General features: G+C 38.1%; 1 protein-coding gene across 1 annotated transcript in view; it reads left to right on the top strand.

Annotated features, from left to right (window-relative positions):
* The window catches only part of SV2C (synaptic vesicle glycoprotein 2C), a 78586-nt gene that overhangs the window by 28204 nt on the left and 25485 nt on the right, over positions 1–24897 (top strand). The window contains exon 3 of the mRNA XM_069001476.1: positions 9184–9335. Coding sequence (XP_068857577.1) covers positions 9184–9335 — 152 coding nt within the window. The remainder of the gene's footprint in view (positions 1–9183; positions 9336–24897) is intronic.

The raw sequence follows: 24897 nt of genomic DNA, 5'->3' as shown, positions 1-24897 counted from the left end.
TGGTTGTCTGTGTAAGTCCACACATGCTGATTTTTACCAGCAGTTTTGTATATTATGTCTAGTGGGGAGAAACACTTAGAGTTTTATATTCATCCCTTAGAGACTATGACATGAAGGAAATGCAAGCAGTCTGTATACATAGCAAACTCCTGTTCCGAGGAGATACAGACCATGTGGAAATGTTGGCCTACAAGATGGTTGGCCTACACAAGCAGTTCCTTTCAGAAGTTCAGATCTAGACCAACAGTCAACTTTAAAAATTTTTTGTAGTCAGTATTTAGTATCATCTTGCATTCATCTTTTACCTCTTCATATTCACTTGTTCCGCTTTTTCACCAGGCACCTTGTATTCTCTCACCCTCAAAAGGTTGTAATCTGTCTCTGATTCCTCTCCAGCATCCAGCTGTCTCCTACCCATGGTGATCAGTGTTTTTACACTGTGAGCTAATGAATAGCTCTGCAGGTGACTGGCTTCAAAGCTGATAGGCTATGCCAAAAGGGATATACGCTTCTCAGTGAAGCCAATGAAGCAGTTGGCAAGGTCTGAGCTTCACAAATAGCTTTGATTCAGCCCTTGCAGCTTCAGATGTGGGTAAAGGTTGACTAATCCAAACCTCAGAGAGAAGGGGTCTTCCCTAAAGCTGTTAAGAGAAGAAGACAATATTCTTATGAGGAAAGGAAAATTATACAGAACGGAGAAAAAGACTAGACAAGGGATGTATATAAATAAAGTAGAGAAACTGCATGACAGAAAAAAAGATCAAAATAAAAATCATAGCAAAGAATTATTTAAGTTGGAAAGGACCTTTAAAATCACTGAGGTCAACCATCAATCTAATACTGCCAAGTCTACCACTAAGCCTTACTCCTAAGCACCTCATCTACACATACTTTAAAACCATCCAGGGATGGAGACTCCACACTTCCCTGTGCAGCCTGTTACAATGTTTTGCAAACCTTTCCATGAAGAAATTTTTCCTACTATGCGATTCCTGTGGCAGAGTTTGAGGCTGTTTCCTCTCACTTCATTGTTCATTACTTGGAAAAGGAGTCCCCACCTGCCTACACCTCTTTTAAGGTAGTTGTAGGGCGTGATAAGTGTTTTTTCTTATTTTCTCCATCCAAAACACCCCCAGCTCCTTCAGCCACTCCTCTTAGGACTTCTGCTCCAAATGTTTTGCCAGCTTGGTTGCCCTCTCTGAACATGTTCCAGCAGCAAAATGACCTTCCTGTAATGAGGAGCCCAGAACTAAACACAGGATTTGAAGTGTGGCCTCACCAGTGCCAAGTACAGGAGGATAATCCCTGCCCTGGTCCTGCTGGCCACACTGTTGCTGATCCAGGCCAGGATGCCATTGGCCCTCTTGGCCACCCGGGCACACCCTGGCTCATGTTCAGCTGCTGTCACCAGCACCCCCAGGTCCTTTTCCTGTGGGCCCTTTCCAGCCACTCTGCCCCAGCCTGTGGCACTGCCTGGGGTTGTTGTGACCCAAGGGCAGGACCTGGCACTGGGCCTTGTTGAACCTCACACCATCGGCCTCAGCCCATGATCCAGCCTGTCCAGATCCCTCTGCAGAGCCTTCCTGCCCTCCAGCAGAGCAGCACTCCCACCCAGCTTGGCTTCACCTGCAAACTGACTGAGGGTGCACTCAATCCCGTTGTCCAGATCATCAATGACAGCATTAAACAGAACTGGTATCAGTGCTGAGCCCTGGGGAACAACACTGGTGACCAGCCAGCTGGATGTAACTCCACTCACTGCTGCTTTCTGGGCCCAGCCACCCTGCCAGTTTTTTTACCCAGTGAACAGTGCAACTGTCCAAGTCACGGGCTGCCAGTTTCTCCAGGATAATGCTTTGGGAGATAGTGTCAAAGGCTTTACTAAAGTTAGACAATATCCACAACCTTTCCCTCATCCACAAAGGTGGTGATTTTAAAGGTGACCCTATTATAGAAGGAGATTCACAGAATGTCTGTATTGGAAGAGGCCTTCAAGATCATCAAGTCCAACCCATCAAGTCAGTCAAGCAGGACCTGCTTTTCACAAACCAGACCCATGCTGGCTGGGCCTGATCCCCTGGTTGTCCTATATGTGCCGTGTGATGGTGCAGGTTGATCTGCTTCATGACCTTCCCCAGCACCAAGGTCAGGTCTGCAGTTTCCCAGATCCTCCTTCCAACCCTCCTGGTAGATGAGCATCACATATCCCAACCTCCAGTCAGCTGAGGCCTCCCCAGCTGGCCAGGACTGCTGGTAAATGATGGAAAGTGGCTTGGTGAGCACTTCTACCTGCCACCCCCAGGACCCTTGGTGGATCCTATCCAGTCTCACACACTTGAGCAAGCCTAAGTGGTGTAGTGGGTCACTGAACATTTCCCCCTGGATTATGTGGGCTTCATTCTTCTGCTTCTCTCTCTCTTACAGATCAGGAGGCTGGATACCCTGAGAACAACTGGTCTGACTATTAAAAATTGAGACAAAGAAGATGCCAATCTTTTCTTCATCCTTTGTCACTATGTTTCCCCCCTCATGTAAGAAAGGCTGGATATTCTCATTAGCCAGCCTTTGTTGTTAATATATTTTTTGAAACATATTTTTGCCTTTTACAGCAGTAGATAGATTAAGTTCCAGTTGGGTTTTGGCCCTTCTGATTTTCTCCCTGCACAACCTCATGACACCCCTGTACTCTTCCTGAGTGGCCTGCCTAGTCTTTCATAGATCATAAACTCTCTTATTTTTTTTCTGGAGTTTGGCTCTCTGTTCAGTCAGGCTGGTCTTCTTCCCTGTTGGTCCAACTTCCAGCACGTGGTGACAGCCTGGTCCTGCACTTCTAGGATTTCTTTCCTGGAGAACGTCCAGTGTTCCTGGGCTCATTTGCCCACTATGACTGCCTTCCAAGGGACTTTGTCAACCAAGCTTCTAAACAGGACCAAGTCTGTCCTCCGTAAGTTCATGGTGCCTTGAACCTTGCCACCCTTCCTTGTGTCTCCGACAATGAAAAGCTCTGTCATTTTGTGATCACAATGGCCCAGAGACCCTCCAACCATCCTACCACATCACCCACCAGTCCCTCTCTGTTCACAAACAACAGGTCCTGCAGGGTGCCCTCCCTTGCTGACATCCTGACAGCTGTGTCAGGGTATTCTCTTCCACACACTCCAGGAACCTCCTGCACTGGTTCCTCTCCATTCTGTTGCTTTTCCAGCAGGCATCCAGTAGATTGAAATCCCCCACAGGAGCAATGGGCAGTGATTGTGAGAGTTCTCCTAGCTGCTTATAGACTATTTCACCTGCCTTTTCTTCCTGGTTTGGTGGTCTATAGCAGACACCCACCATGGTATTTGTCTTTCAAGTAAAAACTTGAAAAGAAGGAAAAAGATGAAGAAAAATCTACAAAAGAAAGACTTAATTTGCAATGATTTTGTGATTACCAATACTGGCATATGTGAAAGCAATTTATCTGACATATCTATAAAATTCTTTGCTATTATATGCCCAAATGTGCATTAAACTGGACTTTTTTTAATACTGTTGGGTAAATTCAGGGAATGAATTATTTACCTGTCAGGTCATCTTTCATCAGAACTGACTATTGTAGAGTTCAGTAAATAATCATGTGAATCTTTTTTACAAGAACTCTCTTGCTATTAATAGCATAGAGGCCACTTGTGTACCTGCAAGGAAGCTTCTTCAGTATTCATAGTCCAAAGAAACACTTGTATTTAAAAATGGGTACAATGATCAGCAAAGCTTAGTCTTTGGTGTGATGCCTAGGGCTTTATCCAGCAGTTCTCAAGGAAAAGGTCGGTCTGTTTCCTCACCCTTAGATACTTTGCCAGTCTAATGGCAGTTCTGAAAGGAAAACAATAGAGATATTTTTCAATGAGACTTGTGGTACTGGGCTAGAGAATTGTTAAGACGAACTGTTATGTGCAATTGGATGGAAGGATAAGGAGTGATGGGCTGTTTCCAAATCTCTGAATCTGTGTTTTGAGCTCTATCACTGTTTAACAAATTGCAAATAACAAGGTGACAACTTGGAAATGCCGTCTCACACAGATGCTGCCTATTTTTAGTCTGGATGTTGTCCAAGTTTGAAAGAGAAGACAAGGCATTTCAGAACACCATCTTACCTTGTATATTTAGTATTCTGTACGGGCTTTTTTTCTTAATTATCTCTATTCCTTGTATGCTTTTGCATTTAAAGCCCCTTTGGCTAGTAAATCTACAAATAAACAATAGCTTCTGTCTGAAGCCAGAGGTTTCTGAATGCCTCACAGACGTGTTTCCATCCCAGCTGTCACACTGTGCACTGCCAAAATCTGTTGTGACAAATCACGGCTCTGAAGGTAGATTAGCAGACTTTTATCATCTTTGTTTGTAACAAAGAAAATGCAAATATACCTTAGCTATGGTTTGTTTCACTGAATCCTACTCTCCTAAGGTGCATCACTTAGATCTCCTTTTGGTTTCACCTTTCTCACAATTTCACAGAACAAACATGAATTGAGAGTATACATAAATACATAAATATACTTTCTCTCTTGCTCTGCCTACTTCTGATGGAGTTTATTACATAAGATGAAGAATAACAGAAAAACATCAACATTTGTCATTCTTTTGATAGACTATTTTGATAGATATGCTATTCTCCCACATGTAAATAACATGTGCAGTAGCAAAAGGTTCCTGCTGTTCCTTCATTGTTGTTCTTGCATATATTCCTACATATTTACAAAAAAAGGAAGGCTGAAGTCAGGCATCCTTTTGTTTCAGGTGAAAAGTTTGATCCTTATTGAGCGAGAGCACTTATTTCACAATCTTGGGTCAAGCTCAATGAAGTTTTGCCTCCTGTTGGTATTAGATTGTGCCTCATTAGAGAATGTGTTATTCTGGAGACAGGTATCACTCATGATCATCATCCCAGAGGCTTAGATTGCAGATCTAAGATCTTAGATCCCAGAGGCTTAGTGGGTTTTTAAATCTTATAAAAAAATGTTCAAGCTCCACACACTTTATCTGCGAAGATATAAAAAAATACTTTGGTTTTTGTATATGCCAACGAGATACATACTTTTTGCGACCCCTAAGGAAGTAGTGCATGGACTTCTTTCTGGTATCTGTGGGTAGCATGTTTCTGTCCACTGCTGTGGTTAGGATAACTCAAGCAATAACAGAAATGAATAACAGATAGATGTAAAAACTTCAGCTTTCTTGAATAAGTTGTGTTTAGGAAAGTTAAAATCCTTCCCATTTTTTGGAATGAATGCTCTTCGCAAGCCAGCACAGTTTTCACAGGCTTTTCATCTGCACAGGCAGACATATCAAGAGAATGATACAGTTTCATGTATCAAATTGTTTTCTACAAGTGACGATGAGCTATATAATTTACAAACACAGTAACAGCAAACAGCCCACTGTATCATACCAATTAATTGCCAGAAGCAGACTTTACACTGTATCCTGTGGGAAAATAGCATTCGCATTTCCCTTAAAACAAAAGTTTAGGTCTTCCTACTGAAAATTAGTGGCAGCTCTGCTTTTAATTTTATTTGAAATTCCCTCCTATGCATGCCACCATGCATTCCAGAAAATGTTGGTGGGCAACAAAGAGGCAGTCTGCTTTCAAACTTGCAATACAAAAATGTTGAGAAACAAATTCTGTTCCTTCCATGAAGGTATGGAAGGGCTCACCTGGAGGCATTGAATTATCAAGGGCTTATATGAGCACAAGTGAAGATGGGATCTAGGCTACGATTTATTTTTTTTAAACTATAAAAAGTACATTCTTCCTTGCAACTGTTGGGTGATATGGTGGTGGGTTTTTTAATATGAACTTTTGATAAGTTAATTCATAATTTTCAGTAGCGGCTGAAGGATCTGAAAAATCCTTACAAGACAGTGATGGAAGAAGTTGGAGATACTCTGGTCTTCCCTTGCCCAAGTCTTTGAGAGGTAGTTTTTGCTTCTGCTAGCAATGTTCAGTATACCAGACACCATGTTAGTTCTGTAATAATAAATGACTGTAGTACCCAGCACAAGCTAAAATTTCTGCAAGAGTCAGAAAGAAATTTCTTTGCTCCTTAGAAGAGTTCTCGAGGTCCATTCAGTTTTTAAGGAGTTTTCTCATTGCTGTGGAGTGTGACAGCAGTTGTAGCTGTTCTTACTCTCCCTTCCTACTGTCACTTGCTCTGCATTTAGGAGCAAGTTTTAGGGAGTGGAGACATGGCTACTGCCACTTTGAGATTGTCCAGCATTAAGAGCAAAAGAACAGTCTTCTGCAGGAGGATGCTTCCTACCCATCTCCCTCCTTGCTCCTCCAGTTTTGCTGTTGATTAGCCTTTCTAAGTTTTTCATAATAGTTTTTTAGTTCTTGTTGTATCTTTGTGATATAGGAAGATCTTTACAGGTACTGGTGTCCTAAAAGATTGTAGCAGAATCAGTCTGCACTTACATGGGGCCAGAAGGAAGAGTTTAACCAGCTGAGAACTAAGTTTTCCATTCACATGTTTAAGGTGCAAAAAAGTGCACAACACGCTTTACTACACCATCACTATGAAACAAAGACCTACAACTCTACATAGCAGCAGTTGTCTGCATGATGGAAGTACACCCCGTATTTCTCCTTTAAACTGTAGACAGGTTATTTTCAGTGTTTAATCAATATGAACATAGTATCTGGACTTTAGAGAGTTCTTAGGCTGTTGGTATACTGGAAATGCCAAATTAGCCAATCAGTTGAAACAGGAAAACTGTGAGTTTTCAGAGCTGATTTTTTCCCCTACTCATTTGCATATCATAAATAAACATTTTAATTTGCTGGCTCCAGAATTCCTTTTACATGTAAAAAAGGTCTGTTTGCTAGAAAAGTGCCCTATTAATATGGTCAGTGTATACAGTGCTTCTTCTGTAGCTTTGTAGAACCTTTAGGATGTGGCATAAATGCCAACCCACCTGGATCAGTTTTAACTGCTAAAGCAGCATCTACCTCCCATCATCCATGATACAGTTGGTTCATGCTGACAGGTGGGAGATGCCTTTTTTGCTGCTTTTGGTCAGGTTCTGTGTATGTTTTGTGACATTAGGACAGGGTAGGTTTTTTCAACTTAAAACATCCACCCAATGGATGCCATGAGCAACATTTTAAATTAGGTCTTCTTGAAAGTGGGCACCTATAACTCCTCATCAGCACTTTCTAGCTTTGGCAAGAAAGAGGAAGATCTTGTTTCTGATTCTACTAGTAAATTTTTGACATTAGAAAAGAAACTCTAAGTAGAACCATGAGTACTCTATTTAGACAATATTGTGGAAGTGCAATTCAAAGCTGTGTCTGAGCCCTGGAGCGTAAGACATCATAGCTGTGATCTGTTTATATTTTGGGAACTGGAGAGCCCTGAATCCATAAAAGCACTGAGACAGCAGGGCTTCCCCATCACAGGAAAATGAGTTGTGGTTCTACTCTTTGCCATGCCCCCTCAGGTTTTCCTCAGCCCGGGCTTTCAGGGGAAGCTCCAAGGACAATGTCTCCTGTTGCCTGTGACAGACCAATTTACTGGTGAAGGCTTTCAGTGTTTCCACCCTTGAAAAGCAATGGGATACAACCCTTGTAAACTGTGTATATAACAAGAATTCCTCGAAGTGTAAACATTTGCGTTACCAGCAGAGCCTTTAACAGCTAACAGGTTCAACTATGCATAACATTCATCGTAAAGCTAAATATTGCCCAGTAGTATTTCAGAGAAGACAAGGCTTCAGGCTGTCCTAATCAGACCCTCCAGTACCTGAAGGGATCCTAAAAGAAAAATAGAGAGAGACTTTTTACAAGAGCATGTAGTGATAGGACAAGGGGGAATGGCTTCAAACTGAAAGAGGGCAAGTTTAGGTTAGATATTAAGAAGAAATTCCTTACTGTAAAGGTGGTAAGGGACTGGAATACGTTGCTGAGGAATGTTGTGCCATCCTTGGCAGTGTTCAAGGCCAGGTTGGATTGGGTTATAAGGAAACTGGTCTAGTGAAGTTGTACCTGCCCATATGAGGGGGTTGGAACCAGCTGATCTTTCAGGTCCCTTCCAACCTAAAGCATTCTGTGGTTCTATGAAGAGCTGTATAAAGGAAATGAGAAAACAGCAGTCCCCTGTACAAGCATAACAGTCAATCCAGTACTTCATCACAGTACGTGAAGATATCTTAAAATGAACTGTATGGCTATGGCACGGAATTTTCCTAGTGGTGACATACCATTTCTGTTTTCATGTTTTCCTTATTAATATTTGTTTAAAACTGTTTTGAGGTTTGCTCTTTGCTTCCAGTTTGGCAGCTCCCAGATGACATCATAAATATGCATTTATCTTTAAAATTCACTTAAAAATTCAAACTATGCCATATATTCCTTTGAAGTATGTAATCTAATAAGTGAGAAGGTATTTTCTTCATTGGAAAAATAAAATCCACAAAGACTTGTCCTGATCTAGAACATTTGACAGCTTGCATATGTAGTGAGCAGGTAAAGATAGTAACAGATGACTTGGAAACAGGTACAAAAAGTGATACATATCTTGAGTTACTTCGATTTCTGTAAAAAAAAAAAAAAAAAGTTAAATCTTCTCTTTTTTTTTTTTGTCCAACTGACCTTCAGACAATGTTTATATTACCATGTGAAAAAATGAACATTATATGAATGCATATGCCATTCATATAGGGCAACTGAATAAAATATGTTTTTAATTGTGTGTAAAAAAACCCATTGACCATTAGTTACTTCTTGGTTACCTAAATCATGGGAGGTAAGACTTAGATAAATACCTATTACACTTTGGGAAAATGATTAATATTTTTCCATTAGAAGCAATGTATTTTGACACTTGTCAGTAGGCTGCCATGATTTTGTAATGGTGAAAGTCAAGATTTTGCGCTGATTTTTGTTCCAGTGACTGACACATTGACAACTCCCTTGAAACACTGAATGCAATAAATAGTACATAGAATTTTCAAGGAAATGTTTAACAAAAATTGCACCCAAACTGATGAAAGTTTTCTCTAGAGTTCCCCAATACATGGTGTAATTTGAGAAAAAATGCTTGCCAGAGAAGCTGCTTGTAGTTGAGGTGTTTGATGACTGCTGCTGTTCAAACTTGATCTAGCTGTTACTCTCATGTTTAATCCGTGATCTGTATCTCTTTTTAGGATCGGAGGAGCTATGCCAACAGTCTTCTCCTATTTTTCGGAAGTGCTTGCTCGGGAGAAACGAGGTGAACACCTGAGCTGGCTCTGTATGTTTTGGATGATTGGTGGCATCTACGCTTCTGCAATGGCTTGGGCAATAATTCCTCATTATGGTAAGAAAATCCATAGAAGAAAGAAAAAGCTCCTTGTGACTTGGAGTTCTTGTAGTATGAAAGTAAAGATCTTGAAGTACAGCTTAAAGAAGGGTCTCTATGTCTGTTCTCAAACTACTGACCTAACTGTTAAAAAGAAATTGATTCCTTTTAGAGGATTGGTGTCTTAGGTTTTAACTTTTATATTTTCCAAATCCTGTACTGTGTAGTGTGTAACTCTGAAGTTTCTTGTGGCCTGTTAGCTGCTGTTCTCTCAGGCTACTTAGACATAACAAGCCACTCTAGGTTTGCTCTCCAAGTAAACCAAGATTGTCCAAGGCCCCAAAATACGTTGACAAAGGCCTCTGAAGAGGAGGGCAAACTTGGGGTAGTTACATTATTAACTGGGGTTGTACTTGGAGAATTGATCCTGATGTGCAAATGGACCAAACTTACAAAAGTGTGAAGAGCTGGTGATCCAGGGTCCATCTTAGGTGTAGCCTTTTAACTGCCCAAGGTATACCTTGAAGGCCCTTCAAATAAATACCTACCTTTATTCCCTTATTCTTGTCTAGTCTCTGTTTTTAGGTGGCCACCTCAGGCCTCAGGATATAGCAGGAATAGGTTGTACATCACATAAGAAATAATATATTACACGATGCAAAAATTCACTAATGTCCATATTTAGTCAGATTCTTCAAATTAGTGAGAACCTCGACATGTGAAAATGTAATTGGTGTTACTGTTAAATCTGGAGAAAATAGATTATGTGGAGATTTGCATCAGAGAAATTTTAAATTGCTGGAATGTTAAATTAGTGTTCCTTTTGACATAGTGATAGATTATGAATTAAACATTCTTGAGAAAAGGAGTAAGAATTTTCTTAATGTTTGCAGCACTGAAATCTGGAATTAGTCTGAAAATAAATCTGTACGGAATGTTTCTTAGTAGATATTTTTAGTGGTGTAAAAACAGATATATGGAACAGAGTACATTTAAATGCTGTAGGGATGTATGAGGGCAATGTCTGAAGTTATACACACATGAAACATAAGCTACCTCGTGAAAGAGCTCTGTAATTGCCCTGTCATAGTTAAACATAATGTGGAGGTACAGATTCAATTCTTTGTCTCCTGGGCTTGCCTTTTAGAACAGTTAAGTGCTCACGGGTCTCCAGGGTTGCTGAGACTGCTCAGGGGTTCTTAAAAATCAGCTTCTCAAGCACTTCTCCCTGGCAGGCCTCAAGCAAAGTAAAGCAGCGCTGAGTTAGCTGGCATCCAAAGCAGCTTTCTTTAGCCAAGCAATGAGGTTTATCGCAGCTATGTTGTGAAAGAGGGGGCAAATTCATGAGGTTTGCCCAAAGTGACGGGAACATTTAGCAAGTGGTAATGTCCAGAAATAAATTATAATAATGCAGACTAATCAACTACCTAGACTGTTGCATTAAAATTAATTTTAGAGTTCAGTACACTCAACCTGAATCTATACCTTCAACCTTGCCTTTTGACTTTGAATTGCTGGAAACAAAGAGACGAATTTGTGCACAATATGGATTTTTTTTTTCCCAATTAGTAAATTGCACTGGATGACAAGTACTTTTTTGCTTTCCTGTGGACTTTATTTTCTTTATCTCTCAATGGAAAATGCAGACATTATGACAGACTGATTTACATAGGTTGTCTAATTTCATTGTAGATTTTATAAACAGCTTTATATCCTTTACTGAGCTGCTTTTAAAACATCACATAGCAGTGTATTTTAATGGATAATAGTACACTTAAACAAAAGCAGTGTTATTACAGGGAAAAAATTTCTTCTTTCTTTAGCAGTGGAAGAATATCAGCAACAAAAAGGAGTGCTGCACTGGTTTGTTGTTGTTGTTGTTGTTGTTGTTGCTGTTGTTTTTTCCACCTGCAAAAATATTTGTTAAATAACATAAACCAAAAGAAAATAAAAAACAATTTCAAAATATAGTATTCTTTAGTGCTAGATGTAAAAATCAATATTTGCAGTTTATTAAGGTAAGTTATAATGATCAAAAGAAGGCCAAAAAAATCAAGCTGTAAACAACAGAATCCTTTTTCACAGTAAAAGAACTAAGTTTGTACAACATTTTGGCAAAATTAAACAGAACATATTTATGGGTTTTAATGAGGTCTTTAAATTGTCTTTACTTTTAAAACAGACTTTTTTGTTACGTTTGAAATTTAAAAGCTAGTCTTAGTTCCTACTAAAAATGTGAAATCACTCCAGCTCATGCAAACTATTTTGTTGTCATAATGCTGTGCCAAGCTGCCAGATGTTGCCAAGGGCTCCCAGGGCAAATCCTGCTCCAGAATTTGGGGAGTGTGGTCACACATTGCTGTCCCCTTCTGGAAACATTCCAGGTCAGACAAACGCCCATGCAGGTGTCTAACCATTTGTATCACATGCATTTACGAGGAGGCTCTTACAGTATTTTCTCTTTTACAATTTCTGCATGGTTTCCATAGATTTATTTTGCCAGAATTAAGCAGAGGTAAAGATTCCAAATCACTTAATGTACTTCTCATCATTCACACCTTCACTGACCAGAAAGCAAAGCATAATTTTAAACAACTCTTCCACTTTTACACAGCACTTTTAATTGTGCATGGGTATTTCTGTGTTCTCTGCTTCTCACTTGAGGAGTTGACAGCATTTGTTTTTCTCAGCTGGACTCAGAAGTTACTCAATAGCAGTGAATGAAGCTCCATCCATAAAAAAGCAATCAACTGTCATTGAGCATAGTGGAATTATATTAATAGAAAGATATCAGGTCAACACAGTAGAATAATTTTGAATATTCTTTTCTTCCTTCTTTTACCAATGTATTCCTTTCATTTGTACTCCTTCTTATATAAGACACTTTAAAAGAGTCCTAGATTCATAAGTATACATTATCTAGCCCAAGGCAGACAGTGAAGCTATGTATGCATGTAAGTTTGCCAGTTGAACATTTAGCTATATCCTTCTGGGAGAAAACAAGGATTATTCTCTATATGTAACAGTTTATCTCTGTTGTTGTTCGAGCAGCACAGGAGAGTCTGAAACAGGAGTAATGCTCTGAAATACAAAATAAAGTGCTAATAACTGGTGTCTTGATATCAGCATCTTGTTAAGTGAGGGATTAGTGTGATGCAGTGCTGCAGTGACCACATATGGAAAGGCCAATATCATCTGGAATATAAGAATCTCTTTAGCAGGGGTTTTTGATTTGTATATCTGTTGGCTGTTGTTTAAAAAATGAAAGTTTATGTAGACCTGTTCAGGGTCTCCTAAACTTGAGCTCAAGCTGTGAAGAAGAAGAAACATCTGCAGAGAAATGCTTCTAATTGCAACTAATTTTAAAAGTCCCAGATTAGACTGCTAAAAAGAAATTCCTCTCTACACTGCTTATATCAGGCGGGATAGGAGGAATACCAGTCATTCTGTAAATATATTTGCAAGTGCAATTTTAATTTTAGCATCCTGTTCCAAGGTAGGGTAGTTCAAAGACTGTCAAATGCATCAATTGTGTATTACAATAGTCTTTAAAAATGTTCATTTTTCAAATAATGAAGAATTCTACGACTGAGAAATTTTAGTTTAAAATCTAGACATTGATATCTTACAATTTTTTGACACCAAGTTTATATTTTAGTCGGAGAATAGGAATTTAAAAGAATTATTAAATTCTTAATTCTTAATTTCATAATTCTTATTAAATTCTTGTTACAAATTATGAGCTAGTCACTAGTCACAAATGATATTTCTATGTCAGTCATTAGAGTTTTACTAAGAAAGCCATTCTTTCCCAAATGGATTTTTTTTGAGAGAATAACTTCTTTACAGTAACACAGAGCTTAAAAATACAGTGTCCAAGTAATGCACTCACTCTTGACTTGCAAAGCATTGTATTTAAAAGATTAACAGTAGCTTCTATTTTTAAAATGTTTAATTATGTCTCCTACTGGAAATTTTTTGTATTCATTTCCTGGTCTGTAAAATATATTCACTTCTATTCTCTCTGAAGTTTTTTCCTATTACTTTTCTCCTGTCAATAACATTAAATGAGTTTAAAGGGCAGGAACTGGGAGTTAATTTAGACAGGATATAAGTTAAGTTTTGAATGCAGTTGTTATAATGTTATTAACATTAACTGCCAAATACATTCACAGAATCTTCATTCACTGGATGTTTTCAAGGGCACTTAAAACTACAGTCTGTCCTTAATAGTTTAGAACCACGATAAATTCACTAGAGCTACCAATGGAGACCTGTTTTCTGTTCTTAATTCTGCTTTCCATAATTAGATAAGTCTTTTTGTAGACACAGGAGTCCATAATGGCTTCTGTTTCCATCTGAGTGCAACTGTGATGAGAATGGACCAATCTATTTCTCTTTTGAGTAAGAAGTGGCTTTCAAATTGGCCTGAAAAATATTTCTCAAGTTTTTAGCAGAAGATTGTTGCAGTAAAGCAGTTCAATTCATCTGAAGAAATTAAGGCTAGTGGCAATGAAAATGATCCTCTTCTCACCCTTTTGCATGGCAGCTTGAGAATAATTTTTGTCTTATTTCTAATGTCATGTTTGCTCTGTTTTTGTGTCATCCAATTGAAGATAAAAAAGATAAACCTATCTTCAAAACTGCAATGAAATCCCCTTCTGCACGAAGCCATAATGAACTGTATTGTAGTAAAACAGACAAGGAGGTAAGCAAAGCTGCATGCAGCAACTATGCAGATGAGGAGATAGAGAGCTACTGGCTCACTGTTGCAACACATAGCAACCGTACAGCATCAGGCAGTGTTAATGGAGGAATTAACCTCCCAGCCTGCTGCAGATCTAAATGAGAACATGATAGAGTAAAATTGTGGAGTGGCAATGAAATGAGAAAACCTTTTAACTCCGTTACTCTATCTGGGTTTTTGTTGGGCTGAAGGGTTTCTCAGGGGCACATGGCAGCAGTGGTATTGGGTTAAAAATTCCTACGCCAATGCTCCAGCACTATCAGTGGGTTATAGGCTTAGGGCACAGCCCTAACATCTAGTGCATAATATGCAATAAAAGCAGATGCATTTTAGGAGGCATCCATCTTCCAGCACTTCTGGTGGATAGACCTGGATCCTCTTGAGTGGTAGGAGCTGTAAGTACGGATTTACAGAGACTGAGCTGATGTTTCTGTCAAGTGGAGGTAGTACAGATAATGAAAAATTTTTATAATGGTGTGTTGGTTAAGCATATGAATGGAACTGCCATGGAAGTAGTGAAGTGTCAGGCACTGAAATTCCTGTTGCAGGGGCTGTTGTTGATTCTGATTTGAAGCAAGTTGATGCACTGGATGCCCCCTCAAAGTTCCCTCCCCCCTGTTCTATTAAACAGATACTGTTCCTTTGCGGTGTGTTGGGGTAGGCTAGAAAACAGCAAACGAAGGGGGAAAACTAGAATTTAAAAAAAGACTACAAAAAGAAGCAGCATTGAATATTCCCAGCACATGTAGGAAAATGCCTGCCTATCAAACCGTTCAGGCTGGTAGCTCCAAAGGAAGACAGAAAGCTTCTTGGCTGAATAACACTGCACTGGTAGAAACAGAAATTTTTAAGTTGGTTCTTCTTTAATTTTTAAAATTGTGGATTCTCAATTAAAAAAAAAACCTCCAACACCTTAATATTGTTTTTCTTATTTTCCTCAAACTTTTCTCTAATAGGCTTCCTTTTCATGGTAGCTCTGAACAAATTCATGTCATAGCAACAGCTGTTAGGGAAAAAGCTGAACCCAAGGCTCCATTTTCTACTATACCGTAGTTTCCATTCTTTGCAGAAGATACCTGAATTTCATCAGTTGCCCAGTACAAAGAGAAATACTGAAGAAGATGGCCTGGGGAAGAGCACCATGCTTTTTTTCTCAGCTGTAAAAAGCCCATGAATGCACCAAGAAATCTGCAGTCTGCAGAATTTGAAATCAATACATTGTCCTTTTTTTCAGGTTTGGAGGAAACATGTGAACCAAAATTTAAAACCAAGAACAAATCTTCAAATCTGCCTCATACTATTTCCTTTCTGGTATATCTTCTGTCTTGAGAATAAACCTAAACAAATGAAAAATGCCATTTGATATTTAAAGAAGTTAGAGCTTTGTTAAGGTTGAATCTGCATTTGCAATGAGACTGTGTAATGCTGTATAAATGGAATAGATCAGGCATAAAGGCATCTACTACATAATGCAACATCTGTTGATCCATTTTACACTTCCTCTAGGAGACAAAGTGATCCCCAGTGCGCTATGCTTCCCCTCTGCCAATACTTAATGCACTTACATTAATCTGGTATTCTGCAGATGAAGCCAGATCTATACTTTTTTTAATCTGAGTTAATTAAAATGTGTGCAAGGCAGTTTCAATGTTAACTTGGGTTATCAACTTCTACTTGTGAATTGTTCTTCATTTGTGTACTTTAATGTGTACTTTAAAAAAATGTGTACTTTAAATGTGTACTTTAAAAAATGTGTACTTTAAAAAAATCTTCATCTTTAGGAACATGTGTACTTTAAAAAAATCTTCATCTTTAGGAACAACAATAATGACAGAATACAGCAGAATTTAGAAGAGCTGCTTATGCAAATCTAACTAGGAGAGCAAAACAAACCACTTTATCAGGTTTCTTATTTTCTGTGCTCTAATGCAGAGTTTGATATGGTCATTTCAATGTTTATATTTGCAAGCCCTAGAAGTTTTAAGTAGCTTTTAGCACATCTACTTAATGAACACTAAAGATGCTCATTAGTAAGCTTCAAATATAACCTTTTCCTTGGCATTTTAGGTTAAGGGTGAAAGAGAAAATTTTTTTATGGAGAGGTTCAGTAAAAATCTAGCAAATTGTTTTGTGAGCAAAGAAGATATGAGGCTCAGTTTTCTAGGGGTTTCTGTCAATCACCTTTTGATCCTGGCAAAATCCCTTCTGCCCTCTCTTCCCCTATGTTGCTTACAAGGCACCATGGCAGTGCTTTTAGTTTTTCCTTGCTTTTTGTAGATCCCTTTCTGATATAGTCTCTACAATTCCCCTTTCTTCCCCCTAGAACTCTGCTGTAAGAAACATTCAGATGTCCACAATCGCACTATGCTCCCTGGTGCAATACAGCCCTGTTCTGGCCTAGCTGCTCTCAGGGAGAAGGCAACTCGTTTCAACTTGGGTCAGATCAGTGCCAAAGCCAATGGATGGGGTGGCTATGTTGCAGTCCCCATCCCCAGGTAGGCTCCAGCATCCCTGAGGGACCACTGGTATCTCCTGCCTTTTCCTTCTTTTTCCAAATGACTCTCTCTTCTCTGCCTGGGCAGCATATTTCACAAGGCTTTGGAGAATGTGATTATCTTTGAGACTATTGCTTCCTGTGATGTTTGATTGAAGTAGCTTAATGGCTTTAAAGAATGCTAGTGGAGGAACTGATGGACAGGCGAACAGACTGTTGCCATAAGCATCATTGTTCAATGCCATAAACATAATTTTTCACAGAAACCATAGTAATCGTCAGTCATTCTCATGACAATAAAAAACGTCAACTTCTCAGCCTTACTCTTAATGAAAATTCAGTTTCACACAATGAATTGGCCTTGAGTATAATTTAAGGAAAATTACATCCAAACTAATAAAGCTGCCTTAGAAACCTGTCTAGACTGGCCAGCAGGAGTACCTGCAGTGTCAGGTCTTAACCTTGTTTTTCACTTTTAGAAACAAACACGACTAATCTGATAAGATTTCTTTGTTAATATTTTCAATGTTAAATCATAAAAAAAACCACTTTTGATTTTGTGATTGGTCTACAACAGATCAAAAATTCATGTGATTGTTCATATACAAAAATACATTAATTTCCTCTAGAACATAACATGACAGTATACATTTGTCAACTACACTTCCGTATTATTTCTATGGCATGTAAAGCTATCTGCTTTGAAGAACTTGGTGATTGTCTTTTTAGTAACAGTTTCCTTTCACTTTAATAATATATTCTGTCTATGGATTGCATATACAACTGGAATATAATTTTTCAATTTGCAGTGCAGTTGCCTTTAAAATAAAATTAACAAATTCAATTGCAAATGACATTGGATTGTTTTTTTTCAGGAAGTTTGTTCACACTTTTCCTCAAAGAAAAGTACTTTATGTTACTTTTGAAAAGCATGCCTACTTTAATGAAAGTAATTCCATTGAGGTCTTTTCAAATATCCATGCTTACCAGAGTATATGAATACAACATCTGAATATATTCTTTTTGTTCATACTTGTAGGAGAGGGCAAAAATATGGCAAAACCTGATTTACCTTCCTTACAGTGTTTGTATGCTTAGTATTTCCAAGACAGCTCTACTTTTACACCTTACAAAGATGCCAGCAGAAAACAGTATAAAATGAGCAGTGATAAGCATTAAGATTTCATAGTGAGGGCTCTAGGCTGAGGTTTCCATTCACAATTTCCTCAGCTTTGGTGCTGGGCAAGGTGAAGAATTGCTGCTTTCTACCACTCTCTGTTTCTCCCTTGATGTTTGAGTTAGTATTTTTTTTTTTTTTAGTATTGGGGCAATTTGTTTTCAGGCACTGAAAGCTTTGGCCCCCCTCTTAGTTGTTTCATGAAAATGTCATTGCCATATAATAAAAGAATAAGGAATTGCAGCTAAAGAGATCAAGGTTATATTTATATTGTTTAATTTTCCCACAGAAACATTATTTAGTTCAATCTGATATAAACATTTGATTCCTTTATTATTCTAGACTTTCAAGGAAGTCATGAAGTTGTATAAAAGAAAGAATGTAATATAATTCTCTGCTTTCTTAATGTATTGTATTTTCATTGTTCCCTTTGAGAATTGCATTTCAAACACTGTGACTACCTGTTCATATGCAAATCCACTTCCCCACTGCCACTATGATAGACTATTACTGAGAATCATTAGTACTTGATTTGAGAATGCAAAAAAATATTTTGTTAGAAGTCTTTGATAGAGGCTTGAATTCAAGGCTTCTGACCCATGGTTCACAGTGTGTACAGAAAGGCCCCACAGAATGTACAGTAAGGCCAGAAATGTGACCAGGTTTGTTTAATTGACTGCTGTTAGATTAGAAGGTAATTCCTAGAATGCACATCAGCTCTAATCGTTTGGTCACATAAAATACCTGCTTAGTCTATCCGACTCTCTCACAGTGATAGGATATTCCTCCTTTTTGTTTAAAATTAAAAAAAAAAAAAGAGAGAAAACAAGAGGCAAATGAAATAGCAAAAAATAGAAATAAGACAAATCACAGCACTGAAATGCTCACTGAAAATAATATTTTTCTTGCGACATCTTTCAAGCAAATAATGTAATAGAGTTACATTTTGAAAGAGTTTCTTGAATTGCAGAGATATTCTGTTGTTACACTGCAGCAGCACACAAAAGGTAAAATGTGCATCACTGGTAAAAGACATGTCCTCTTAGTATTCTTCAAATAATGTTCCAGCATTTCAATTAATGTTTTGTTTCTAAGTTAAGCTAGATAAGGAGGCTCCATTTTCTTTTCACAAGCTGCAGTGTTTCATTGTGCCTTTTACTGATTGTCCTTTTTGATTAATTGCTTCTCTTTCCTTCTTTTCCACGAGCCCATCATTTAAATATCCTTAGTTCAGATGCACATAAATCACTGGGAGTCCTGGAGCAGGACAAGAACACTTACATTTTCAATTAGTTTCCACATCTAACTGCTGCTTTTAGTAGTGTCTACAACAACGCATCACATCAAACATAGCACCATTTCTGATCTCAGAGCTATGGATAAACAGTGAAGGGCACCACACAAAAATACATAGATATCATTGTATCTGTATTTTTTTATATGGGTAGGACAACAATATGAAGAGATTTTGTTGCAGACAAGTGTTTCCTTATAGACTTTGTTCATAATGGCTACTACACAGGGCATTTGACAATGTCACATTGTCTTCTTACAGAAGTGGATTCTGTCTCCTCTCAGTGATTTAGTCTTATTGTACTCTGCAGCATGGTCCAAACAGATGCCTCAAAATTAATGCAAAACCATTTTTCAATTCTTAAATAAAGTAGTGGAAAACTACTAAGCACATGTAGGAGAATGGAGGTAAAAAACTTAACACAAATTGAAAGCAACATACAAATGGAGTTCATATGAAGTTTGAAGCACATTTTAGTGACATTTGGTTGTGCAGTCTTGGTGCCAACATTGGCCATGATATTTTGAAGCCCTGACAGCAGCATCTCTTAACATGCTGTCTCCCCCACTTCTGATATTAATTGCATCTGTTTGAACCATTTTCTCTGGAAAGCTTGACAGAACCTTTTCTTCTTAGACTGACAAGCCTCTAAATTGTGATGTTGTCAGTGTTGTGGCTGGTAGATGTTGCTCTTTGTTTTGCAGATTGTGAAGTGTCTTCATTGAACAGCTGCACAGAGTCAGACTCAAGCCAGGACTTTGCAGAAATGCATGAGTACATAAATCTCTGGGGCCACTGACTCAGTCAGCCAAACAGTCAGATCAATTATGTGCCACAGTCCTTGTAATGAGATTTTCAGCTACATATTAACCCTTGGTAGCCTATTCTTTTTTATTTATTCATTTGTTTATATCTGAGTACTTAAAACATCATCTTTACAGTTGTTAAGTCTCTATTGCAAACTTTATGTAGTTATTGAATAGATCTTGTTTGTGTTGGAAAAACACATTTCAGTTTTTATGCTCACTCTTTATCTGGTTGTCAAGCTAAAAAAATTCAGCTACTGCTGTGGTTTTTGATAGCAGGGTTTTCATAAAATGCTTCTAGACCATATGGCCACAAAAAAATTAAGACAAATAAATCTTCCTTCCATAAGCCTTGGTTAGCCACCTAGTATCCTACAAATCCATTTGGAAAATGTCTAGTGGTCATTAAATTCAGGAGGGATATAAACCACTGACTTATTGCATCCCAGCACTATTTTTTTTTTCCTAAGTCAATGGCATTGCAAAGGCATTGGGAAGATTGAAAATGTATATATGAAAGAGTATCAGAGCAGTATCAAGAAGTATTGGCTTCCATAGGACTGAGAATGGTGCCATATGATGTAGCTTTATAACATATTTTTAACTACAAGGAGAAAATTTTCCAAATCTAATTTACATGCAGAAATGTGACAAAAGCAGACATTTAAAGGAAAATAAAACATTTGAGCTTTTGATTACATGTCACAGCTAAAATGTTTTGCATCTAAACCCTGGAAAAAAGTTTACCTGTGTTTTTATACACTCATTTCTAGCAGTCTTGGGCAGTTTTCTCTGAGCAAGGGCCATGAGTACACATAAGGGAAATTCAGAACATTCTAGCCTGTAATATGCATATTTACTTAATTTCAATAGCTACATGGTATTTCTCCTTTTAAATTTCAGGAGTATGCAATCGACTTAAGTTTCAGGAGAGATTTTCCACTGATTTGTATTTTATAAACTATGGGGTAGAGAGGAAGAAAGGTATTTTGAGAATGCACAAAGTAGAATATTTTAGAAAAACTGATTGAACATCTAAGCGGAAAATTACAGATATGCCCTAGCAAGCTTTCAGAATCTGTGCTCATTAACCAAGGACTGTAATGAGTGAGGATATGCCCACTTCTCAAGGAATATAATGATATTTGCATTCAGAATAAAGCCATGTTGAAGTTGCTCAGGCTCAATTCCTGGTAATAGGTGTCTGAAGTCTAGTGAAATGACAGGATGGTAGCAAAACTCTTAATGATGATTTAAGTCAAGATGTTGCAATATTGTGTGGAAGTGCTTTTTTGGCAGGTTTCCAGTCCTATAAGATAGTTGCATTCCAATTGTGTTCAGAATTACTAAGGAGCAAAATTGATCCTGCAGGGTGGTGGAGACATTACACCAGCACGACATCTTAGCATAGTGCATTTCCATTATTTCTCCCTTGCTTGAGAATGGAAAATTCTCAGTGGCCAAAGTTAAACAAACAGAAGTAGAGCACTGCAAACCTGTCTCCACTCCTCATCAGTGGCATTCTTTGTTCCTTTCCACCAAGTGGAATGCTTTACTCTTAGCCTCTATTTTCATGAAGAGTCATATCGATGGGTGCAATGCATAGTTGAAGTTGGGATCAGTCTAGGAAAGGCTCACTAAGTTCTGTATGATAATCACACATCAGCCAAGCACATCTCCTGGGTCAAAAGGGTATTGATTGGATAGCAACCCTCAATCCGTTAGGAACGAGGTGCAGGTATATCAAGAAACCATTCAGAAAGTTTTGTACAAAATTGATGTCTATCTTCCCCTGTGCCCCTTATGGGGTAATGACTTTGCATTTCATGTCAATGTCTTTCTTTATGGATTTTATCAGTACAGTCTCCTCTGAAACTATCTGTATTTTGGCTCTGATTAATATCTTATTTTTACCCCTCTTCAGTGTTACTGAGGTCTTACAGCCTTGAGTTAAGACTTAATCTGTGTAAGTATTAGTGTTCCTGTTTTATAACAGGACACAGAGGTGCATAATATAAATACGCAGAAAACCACAAAAAAACACTACAGATTGGCAAAAACTTGCCATAAGATTGGATGATGTTATGGAGAGTGGTGGCTTGGAGACAAACTAAATTGAATAAACAAACATAACTTAAGAGGCAGAGGAATCTTCATCTCCTGCCAACTGTTTTGATGTCAGCTAATTCTTACAACTACCATTCAAGACAGAATGTTTCCTGCAAACTCTACTAAGACAAGACCTTTCTGTTTGTTTTTAACCTGCTATTTATATAGAGAGGTGATAATGTGTTTTAGCGCTGCCTTACAGCAGTTAAAATGGAATTTGTCCAGTTCTGTGCACTGTAGGTGAATGCTCTTATTACTGTATCTTTCTCAGTCATATAGTAAGAGCTGAAGAGGCAAAACAATTCTGAAAATGCCATAAGCTGCTTCTTGTGAATGCACTTTACTCTTTTGCCACTGTTCATTATAACTATTGGAACAGTCATGACTTCTGAATAGTTGAGACAGTCCCCTGAAGGAGAGAATATAGGGTGACTATGTAGAAAATTTATAATGGTCAATTTAGTTTGCAAGTCCTCAGTCTCTGGTTCTGTATAGCTTCTCTTCTACTCTGTTAGACTTCATAAAATATGAATGGATAATGAGTGATTTTGTCATATTCATGTCTCTGTTTTATTTGGTTGGCCCAGTATCCTTCCCAGTAAAGAAGATTGAAGTGCAAGAAGAGCTTCCTTTGTGTTCAGCTCAAGATACAGGCGTGCCATTCCCATTAGGCCCAGTAGTGGCAGAAGCCTACTGGTTTCCAAGACCATACAGGTTTTAATATTTATCTACTAGGGAGGCAAGAGAGATTCTTATTTCAGAATCATAGATAGACCAGTAATTAGACATCCTTCACTACTTCTAGCATCTGCCAAGATTAGATGGATAACATGACTAGACTACTGGGTACCTGCAGTTCTCCTATTAGGGATACTGCTTTAATTTTCATATATTATTAAGTCTGTTCATCTCTTCTTCATTTTAAGTATTAACTTCTTGGCTGCATCGGCTACTGTGCATCGCAGCATCTTAATACAGCCATACATCAGGCCAAATGAAAGTCAGATTTCAGACAAACCATTTCAAACCATGCACACAATGACTTACAAATTTCCCTTACCTTTCCCCCACATCTACCTCCATAGTTCTAAATATTCTGATTTAAAACTAATTTTTATGGGTTCTTTTTTTCCTATCAGGCCTCATACATTAGCATTTCCATGTCAAGGAAACAAACCTACAGCTCTGTTGGTATTCTGCAGAGCATACATAAAATTACATGAAAGCCTGACTTGTCATTACTAAACCTCAAATTTCGGAAACATATCATACCATACCATTATCTGAAGTATGAGGATACACAAACTTCCTCCTTAATGAAAAGTAAACTGCAGTTCTGTGCAAGAGTGTGTTTGATGGTATTTGAGAGCAAATTATTTTCTATGCAAGATCCGTTCTTCTTTCACCTGTCCTGGGGATTGTCTGAATAGCAGATACTGCCACTGCAGTGACTGAAGACCTGATTTTCTAAGGTCTTCAGATAAATATCAATGCCAGCACAGTGAGAAGTGAGGAGTGACATGTGTCTGTGCTTACAAACCCCCTCCACTCTGTCAGAGGAATTGTGTCTTTAGAAAACGCTTTGTTCCTTCTCATCACAGTTTTAAGTGCCAGCAGACCAACTGAGTCTAATGTGTTTGCAAAATACATCTGTTGAACACTGCTACTTTCTTCTCCCACTGAACTGGTGATCCTCAAGGGCTAATTGCCCTTGTGGCTAGAGAGCCACACACCTTTGTTAAGTTGCCTCAATCATGGCCTGCCACACTTCAGCTATTTAATTTCCAAATTCCTTCTTCAGAAGTTACCAGCAGCTGACCTGCTGAGACTAGGTTTGTAGAGTATCTAACTATCTATACAGGCTAAAAATAACACTGCTTTTCCCATGTGATATTAATAATTTAAACACAGAAAAGACAAGTATTCTACTTTGTGCTAGTGGAATTTCACAGTAATACAACAGAGAAGAACTCTGGAAACATTATTTCTGCAACGGTTTAAAATAATGTTTTTCATCCAGTTTTGTAAAAATGTCTAACAGAGCTTCCTCAGCTACATAATTTACCTGAACTTTTCTTTTTTTTTTCAGTTTCAGCTATATTTCACCATTATTCTAATGTGTAGCGCTACAATAGAGGGGCTCAAATCCTAGATAACACTGACAGTTAAACTTGGTAATGCCAGGGCAGGAAAAATGTAAGTGCAAGAATAAGGTATTTAAGTGATGCAAGCTTCAAAATATTTCCAGTACTTAAAATTTTGCTTTAGCGTAGACTTGGGAAATACTCAACAACTGCAAGTGATAGTAAAAGTCTCCCTGCAGTAGTTTTAAGCTTTATTTGTTTTGAGTACGGTAACAGTGCCACCAAGTGACAATTTAGAGCAATCATGCTTGTTAGTTACTGTAACTATTTCAAACAAAAACATTGAGAATGAAGGCTAGAAAGCTGACTTCTGACCAAAGGTGGTGTGTTAAAACAGAAATAAGAAAAGCTATAAAATAATATAAATTATTATTCAGAAGAATCTATGAACTCTATAATTACTGTAAATTCCTCAGTTCTCTTTCTCTCCTATCTTTAAAGTACATTTCTGCATCTACTCCCTCCTTTGATCTACTAAAGGACAGAAATCTATGAAAATTCGGGTTTTGGCAATTTATGACACTGCCATGAAATTAGTTCCTCTTATTCTTACTGAATGACTAACAAAAATTGTCAAAATGCTCAGTCTTTAGCTAACCATGCCATAAAATCACAGTATTTGATTGGATTTTCTTTGTCAACTTTAGTGTCTTAGAAAGGTGTTTGTAAGCTTATTCCTCTAGTATATATAAACCGTCTCCTTGCCAGCCAGTACTTGTACAGAGCCTCTGGGCACCCATGTTTTTCATTGCCCACATTGGGCTTTAGTGTAGCATGTATGAATTTGTAGAGATCAGTCATGTTCCTTG

This window comes from Aphelocoma coerulescens (assembly GCF_041296385.1).
Source record: "Aphelocoma coerulescens isolate FSJ_1873_10779 chromosome Z unlocalized genomic scaffold, UR_Acoe_1.0 ChrZ, whole genome shotgun sequence".
Classification (NCBI taxonomy): Eukaryota; Metazoa; Chordata; class Aves; order Passeriformes; family Corvidae; genus Aphelocoma; species Aphelocoma coerulescens.
The sequence above is the reverse complement of the archived record's forward strand: the minus strand, read 5'-3'. Positions and strand labels throughout refer to the sequence as shown.